Source organism: Plectrocnemia conspersa, unplaced genomic scaffold (genome assembly GCF_051122295.1).
Source record: "Plectrocnemia conspersa isolate PC_06_02 unplaced genomic scaffold, ASM5112229v1 ptg000010l, whole genome shotgun sequence".
Taxonomy (NCBI): domain Eukaryota; kingdom Metazoa; phylum Arthropoda; class Insecta; order Trichoptera; family Polycentropodidae; genus Plectrocnemia; species Plectrocnemia conspersa.
Window position 1 is genome coordinate 5,463,986 of NW_028277174.1, and position 8,500 is coordinate 5,472,485.

The 8,500-nt window shown below is 29.3% G+C and overlaps 1 protein-coding gene across 1 annotated transcript; it reads right to left on the reverse strand.

Moving 5' to 3' along the window:
* Nucleotides 1-303: 303 nt before the first annotated feature.
* On the reverse strand, nucleotides 304-8,284 carry LOC148230415 (uncharacterized). The gene is made up of 3 exons (XM_088195572.1): nucleotides 8,200-8,284; nucleotides 4,678-4,889; nucleotides 304-426 (listed from the first exon to the last, which is right to left on the reverse strand). The coding sequence occupies exons 1-3, from the start codon at nucleotides 8,282-8,284 to the stop codon at nucleotides 322-324; spliced, it is 402 nt and encodes a 133-aa protein (XP_088051698.1). The 3' UTR covers nucleotides 304-321.
* Between the last annotated feature and the right edge of the window lie 216 nt (nucleotides 8,285-8,500).

Genomic DNA, 8,500 nt, shown 5'->3' on the forward strand with positions numbered 1-8,500 from the left:
GTTATCAATTAAAATACAATGATTTTTTATTTTATATATATATTTAAAATTATCTCTAAAGTACGTTAATGTTAATTAACATAGATATAAATTAAATTTATCTTATTTTACATTAAAAAGCAATTTCCAAATAATTATAGAATTTAAAAAAATATACTCAAGATAGATAATTAAGTTTTTGCTTAATCAAGAAATATACTATAATAAATTTTTACTCATTTTGAGTTTTGAGGCAAAAATTTGCAACCAAAATAGTCGCGGGAAAGCCAGTAACAGTTTATTAAGTAAAGTTGTATAATTTACCACAGCGAAATTCGTAGATTAGATGCTGACGAAGAAGCTGGTAGAGAAGTGATGTCCTCTGGATGATTTGCTGAGGTCTCTTGTGTGTGTTGTTGTTATTTGTTTCGCTCTCGGTCTAGTTCTCTGCAAATGAAATATATTCACGGCCTGAATAAGTTAAATTACAAGGTTGTTAATGCAAGGGGTAGATTACACATTGTCTATTGAATGCTTTACGCACAAAAAACTAATATTTTCTGGTGGTTCACGAGTGGATGTGCCAATAGGGTATTTGTTCAGTCATGCAATTGTGGTATCGAATTTTATTTGTCATTAGACCTTTTGTCAAAACGAGTTGTTACTCTTTTTTATAAGTTAAAATGGTCATTGGAATAATTTTTCATGATGTAATGAGTTCAATTATATGTTGAAACAACCCGGGAATTTTCGGGTATTGTGCCATTAAAATTAAACAGAAGTTTAAAACTTTCTGATTTTCTATTGAAAAATTTGTCTGAAATATCTCAAATTTTATTACTAAAATATTTGCAGCGCTGAAATAAAATGTATACTACTATGACTATCTTGACAATGAAAATAATAATTTATGAAGTTGTTTGCAAAATATATATATGAATAAAATAGGAGAATTATTAGAATGGCTCTTTTATAATTAAGATATTGAAATAATAAATAAAGAGAATAATGATGATGATTTCAGTAATATGACGTTGATAATCGAAGAAGAATTAAATGAAATGAATTAAAAAGTTTAAAACAACCAGAGAACAGACTCAAAATCTAAATATTTTATAAAATAATTTGCTCACAATAAGGTCAACATCAACAGAAAGCAAGCGAGAATTTTTAACGACAGGAATACTGAATATTTTATCTGATTCGTCCCTATATACCTTGGTCTTTCTAAAATCTTATTTTGCCCAGCAAAAAAAGTATGTATTTTTTATGTATTAAATAATATATATTTGAAATTGTTATAAATAAACAAAAAAATGAATATAGGAAAAATAATTAATTTAAATCATTTTTTCATTGAACTTTTGCACATACAAATATTTATTAAAAATATTTTACCGATAAGCTAGCAATAATCTCGATTCTTGGGAAGTCACAGGTTTTTATGTCATGTTTCCAGATTCTTGAGAGTCACTAGTTCACATAACAGTGTTGACTTAAATATGGCCTGTATTTATTTTATCAGTGATTTCATTTGTTATTATTATTTAAAATAATATTTTAAATATAAATACATATAATGGAAAATAAATTAGTTTTAATATTTATTTCAATAATCGGAGTATTATTGACCATTAATCAAAAAATTACTGCGCGTTAATGAAGGAAATATTGATCAATAATAATTATTCATTGATTATATATTTCTCATATTACTGAACGTTTCATTTACGAATAACTAAGCAATTTTTAAAAAAAAACATTTACTGATTATGTATATATTTAAATTGCTGAAAATTTAACCATATCATTTTACTGTAAAATAGTATGTAAAATAGTAATGTAAAACTTTGAAAAACATTAGTATTTTCTTATACAATTTTAATATTTTTAGTCTCTAAAAATGAAGTAGAAAATCAATTTTTAAGTGCATTACGCGTTTTATTACTTGATGTATGAATATAACTTTTTATCGTACATAAATTCAATAATATTTAAATTTGTATAGTATATACTTTAAAACACTTTACGATTTTGTAAAAAAATTACAGAGACTGAATAACATTAAACAGAGACACTTTAAACAACATGCTGTTTTTGTTCGTAAAAGTTTAATAACTACGTAATAAAAAATAATGGATATACGAAATTAATAATTAAAAAAATATTTTTACATATGTACATATATGATTTGTTTGTACCTAATATGTACGACTTATCTCGATATAACAATATTCACCCATTAATCAAAACTGAAAAAATCTTAATTATTTAATTATAATTAATTTCGATCTCTCTGACATGATATAAATAAAAAACATTTATATGGGATCTTTCGGGAATTAGTCATAGACCAATTTTACTGAGCTATCGTATTGATAAAATTAAACAGTTTGATGCTCAATGGGTTAAAGTTGTCTATATGATATTATATGTAAAAAGATTTGCGATTGATAATTAAAAAGAACTGCAAGAAATATTATGGTATGGGAAAGCATTATCAACAAGCATATGTATATAAATATTATGAAATGCATAATGTAATATAGGCTACAAAATACCTATCAACTAAATGGGTTTTTCGACAGGACAGTAACATAGAAAGGAAAAATGTATTTTCAGAATTATACATATTCTTAGATAATTTTTAAGTTATAAAGTTATGTAACATCATATTGTATTAATAGAAAATATATTTTATGACTAATCAAATGTTTAAAATAAATCAAAAATAAAGCCCAGTAATTTATATGATGCCTACGCTTTTCCTTGATCGATAAACCAATTTATTAAGTCTTTAATTGAAAATAAAGAAACGCAGATTAACACACGATTCGCATTCTATACTACACAGCATTTTTTTTATGAACATATCATTAATAAAGCGATAAACGAGTCTCATGCTATGCGATCGATATGAAAATAAATAAATTCGGGCGCCTACTATCTCGTTCGCTATTAATTACCATTGATTTGGTCTTAAACGTTTTCGCAATTGTTTTTTTTATTCTCTCGGATAAGGTGTCGCATTGTGTAATAATTTGCTTTAAGAAATAATAAAGAAAAAAGCTCGTTCAAAGCTTATTTCCGCCTTACCCCCGATTGTTATATCGCCATTGTATTGCGAAAGCTGTGGTGCAATTTTAATTTATTGGAATTCCAGTGCAGCCCCTCCAGATTCGTTGGTCCATAAGTTGTGTCGCAGAAAAATGCGAACGCTAATCTGCCGATGATTTACGAGGTCGTTCGAGTGGGTGGGGTTGGTGCGTTCCGATTTTTAGATCTGATTTATTGCCATTTGGACGCCGATTGTTGTAATTAATATATAAACAATCGCAAAACTCGATAAATAACGCGTTGATTAATATTGAACAAAAAAACGACGGGCTCGTGAATTCTGATCGGATTGTGACACCGAGGCGCGTGTTAAACTATTTTTATTTTTATATGTTAACTGTTAGAATCTGATCTGAGTTATAGTACTATTTTGATATACAAAGTGCTTCAAGGCTACTTTTATTTAAAAAATATATTTAACGTATACAATGTGAATGTAACAAATTAAAGGGTTAGTAACTTTTAATATTAATATAATATATGATTAGGAATTTTTTAAAGCTTGAATTGCAGCAAATTAATTCTAAAACACCAATGATCATTCAGATTTACATGTTACTATTCTCTGTCTAAATAGAAACTTTGGACGGTTCATAAAATATTGTTGACGGCAATATATCCATTCTGTTTTCGATTTTTTTTGCCTTCCACTGAGTCGCTTCTTGTACATGGTCTTCCGTACTAACCACCAAGGTTACTGAAAGCTAAGATCTTAAATAAGGCTTTGAAGACTGGGTTTTTCTGGACCTGATTTAATTCTCGATTTTATTTTGAAGGGTTGCAAAGTCAGTCTCGCTGCTCTTTTAAAAACGTATTTTTAATCATTTCCTGATTTTTGGAAATGCAGAAAATTCACCCTTATTCAAACAAAAAAGCAAAATTTATGATGTCAGCTTCTGATAAATTGCTCGAAATAATTTTTCATATACAATGATAACTCGACTTACGAGTGACTAGACTTACAAGCTATGTCTTAATATACAAATAAATTGACTCGACATATAAGCTATGTCTTTAAAAAAAAACCTCGGCAAGGCCATGGGCCAAGACATCAACAAACTCATCGAAGAGCATCTTGAAGAACTGAAGAAGCTACAGTGGCACATGCAGAAATCATTCCTTTATTTCTTCAATTGAGATTAAAGAAACACAGACTTAATTCAAAATAAACACCCAGAAACAGACCTCATTGGACAGTTTTTTTTATCGAAAACGCAGATAAAAGTGAGTTTTTGTGGACCCAGAACAGATTTAACAACCTTTCAGTACATTTCAATGAAAACATTGATTTGAGTAAATTTAAAACAAAATGGACATATGAGCAATATGCATAGAAAAAATAAAAAAAAAGTTTCTGCTAAATTGCTTTTCTATCAAATATTCCCACTAAATCTAAAAAGTTCAGAAAATGTTCTTGAGATACCTTTATTAGAATATTGTGTTTATAATCATTATCTATTCTTTAATCTCAATGCCATTTTTAAGAGCATATGGATACGATTCATTTTTATTTGAGAACCCTGAGGGTGTGATGATTTAATAGCCAGTGAGTGTATCTAGTTAGAGATTTTTTATATTTACATGTTGCGACAGATGATAAATGGCGAGATGTTTTCTCCGAGCGGTGGTGGAGAAGCTGGCGCAGGGATGATGTCCGCGGGAAGTCCTCGAAGGTCTTGCAGCGAGTGTCTGGAGGCAGTTCCTCTTGCTGTGATGATCGTGTTCAGGATTATCAGTCGGTGGGGACGCGTTTGAATCTGTTGGTCTCTTCAAGTACTGCTGGTGACTGCCTTCTCCTCATCACAATCAAAGAAATAAAACTTTGTATTGTTTTTTGACCATCGTGATGCATTGGAGTAGCCTGTCAGGGTATGATAATCTTAATTAAATATAAAATAAATAAATAGATAAATTAAAAAACTAAAACATTTAAATATTTTTTTTTTGCCAAAATATATATAATTGTTGCCTAATAATGATTAGTTATTTTATTGAGAACAACCTTGACGACATATATTTGTATTTTTATACGTATTCATATTTTATCTCGAGTGATTGACATCCGCCCACTTTTCATCTGAAAGCAAAAATCATTAAAGGAAGGTTGTTATTTAACACTTATAAAATAAAACATTCAAATCGTTTCATTGTGATACATTGTAAATCGTCCACTCAACTAACCAGATCAACGACAGGATATTATGATTAAATTAATTACAATCATCCACTTTTATGAATGTGTAATAATATATAATATGCGTTTGATTCATTGCCGTTTATTTATTTAATTTATTTTTTATGCTTCGTTATCAATATTGAAACGTAATCTGTGTCAGTTTTTTTTCGATCGAATTTTCGCAGTTGACATAAATGCACAAAGCCAGTTTCAATATTCATAATGTGAATAAAAAATGAGATCTTGCAACTGACTCGCACCATATCGGAGTTATTTTTTTCAAAAGTCGCCTCGTAAAAAGTCGCAAAAATATTACTTAATGTATTTTTAATTAACAAAGCGAAATTTATCGAGCTTAAAGATCTGTTTTACACCTATGTGTGATTGTAAATATTTTTATCTCGTTGAGAAACGCATATACAATTATACATAATTGTACACATTTTGTAATGTTTAATTTCAAGGAGTGTACATGTGAGTTTCTAAACATTTTCTAAGGTACACATTGATTTCTATTGCTCAATAGTTATATCCGGTTCTGAACTTATTAACTTAACTAACTAGATCTGATTTACATATACATGACAATAAAACAATCACTGTAATTAAATCATATTGTGTATTTTATTTTTATTATTGTATTGTACAAACCATTTCTTTCAGTCGCTTTATTGCGTCAATTTGGAATTTCAACTCTCGCTTTATTGTGGCAGACTTGTGTGTATGTATTAACAATTTCATCACACATTTGGCGATTGGTATGCAATCGTTATCACTAAAACTTGTTATTGAGAATAAGCTTGCGATCGAGTTTATCCAGAGCACATGATCCATATGATGCAACATCCTTTCTGATGCTCATTATTACATGGCGAAAACATCGATGTGCACTTTCTTCGATTTTCGAGCAGCGTAATATCTTCTCGTTGTTGTTGCTTTAAATAAATGCAATAAAGTAATGTCAAAAAATTATTAATACACCATTATGGTCGTTGACTAATATATAATCAACCTGTTCTCAAATCCCATAATGTTTTTCAATTTCTATCGTATCTTGGAGATGTAAATGATTGATTTTTATATAATTGTATTTCCGATTGATCATACTAAAATTTAATATAATTTTATAATTTGTTTTAGTTGTTGATTGTGCTTACCCCCTTGTAATGCATTGGGCTAACGTATTATCAAGTACAAAATATTATATGTTTGCTAAAAATTACTTTTCAAACGACATTGCGTATATGAGAGAATATACATTGACAGTTTCTAGAGCACTTGCATAAATCCACAGACAAAGAAAAAGGTCGGTGCCAAAATAGCTTTGTTGAACAAATGTATTAAAACAGTTAGCGCACCCCAGATTATACGATTTATAGAACGATGACAATGCCAAATTTTATTAGTTTTAAAACCCGAATAAAATACTTTTATTAGACAATAACTGGATCTTAAATAATCAAAATAGTCGAGACGATCGAGAACTGAAAATGGTGTTGCATTTATTTTAATTCTGAATCAATAACTTAATCTAGAACTACCACTTCGTTTCTGATTTTAAATAATGAGAGTTTAATCGTACAACCACAACTACGTCAAATCTATATCTATATTAATATGTTTAAAATCAAGATAAAATCTAGTATAGTATAGCATCTGAAACTAGCAAGTAGAGTCTCCAATTCGAGTAATCGAGTACTCGATACTCGAGTATTTTTGTCTATTTTTCAAGTACTTGATAATCGAGTATTTTGAAAATTACTCGATTAATACTCGAAATTAAAAAAATTTGAAATATTTCAGAAACAAAAATAACTTTAACTCGGTCCGGTAAAGGTTAACGTCTTGCTTTTATTTGGCGTTTATGCCCGAAGTCCCGAGTTAGAGCGGTTACTATCAGGTATAATTTTTTCATAGTTCCATAGTTGCATAGTTCCGGTCGTCGTTCCGTATGTTAGTGGGTACGACGGAGAAATTTCTTTTGTGTTTTCTGTTCGACAGTCCCGACTTATCTAATTTATGGCGATGAACAATATGAAATATCAACAAAAAAAATTAGGTTTTATGACCATGCAGTTGTAGCGTAAAGTGTTGTTCATTGTTTATACTGATCCCTCAGCTTAAAATATAAATCAAAACAATTGTGTGTTTTAAAGACATTTAAAGTAAAGTCAGTTCTTTGCGAACCGTTTAGCTCTAGAGTGAAAGGGATTCACCCAAATACATCTTCGAAGGATATAGATTTAAATTCTTCGCATTAATCAGAAGGAGTAGAATATTGTATATTGTTAAGAAAAAAAATCTATTCAAGAAGAATTACAAAATGCTAGTTTGTCAATAGTCGAAGGAAATAAGAGAAAACCAGAGAAGGGAATGAAAGAAGAGAACATAAAAAGAGAGTTCAAAAAATTTTATATCTATAAAAAGCGAACAGATATAAATTAGAAGCCTTATCCAACGCGTTAATGACAATAAGACCAACATCAACAGCAACGGAAAGGGTTTTTTCCATAACGGGAATAATAAAACCAAAGGTTAGCAGTAATATTAAATTCGAGACACTTTTTGCATTATTGTTTTTAAAAAGTATGTTCGTGAAGTTAAAATAATTGTAAAAATTAACATACTAAGTATTTTATTTATTTATTTATATGTGCACGAATTTGAATAATAGCTATTTTGGTACATTTGGTAAATACTCGAAAGTACTCGAGTACTCGAGTATTTTAAAATTGTAATATTCGATACTCGAGTAGTTGATGGTTCGAGTAATTAGAGACTCTACTAGCAAGTCTATTAATAATTTAATACTTAAAATAAGATTTATAAGGAACACCATCATCATCGTTTTATTGATTATGTTAGTCGTGTTAAGAAAAAGTAGAACCCATTATAATTAGATTTGTTATTACAATAAAGAACTATACCTGAGTGGCCATTGTGAAATTCGCTCATGGCAAAAATCATAATTGGATTACGGACGCCATTCGGCGAAATGTTGACTTCTTGCATCTGGAACCGGAAACACAACAAAAGGAGATCTTTAGCCAGATAGCGCGAGATTGACACAGGTTTTCAATTCATATCAATCGAATCTCTGATGGACCCTTTCAAGATATACATTTTTTAATTGGCGAACGTGAAGTAATCGCCGCGGATCTGGTCTAATTTTTAACAAAAAATATTACCACACACACAGAACCGATGACAATGTATCGATTTACCAAT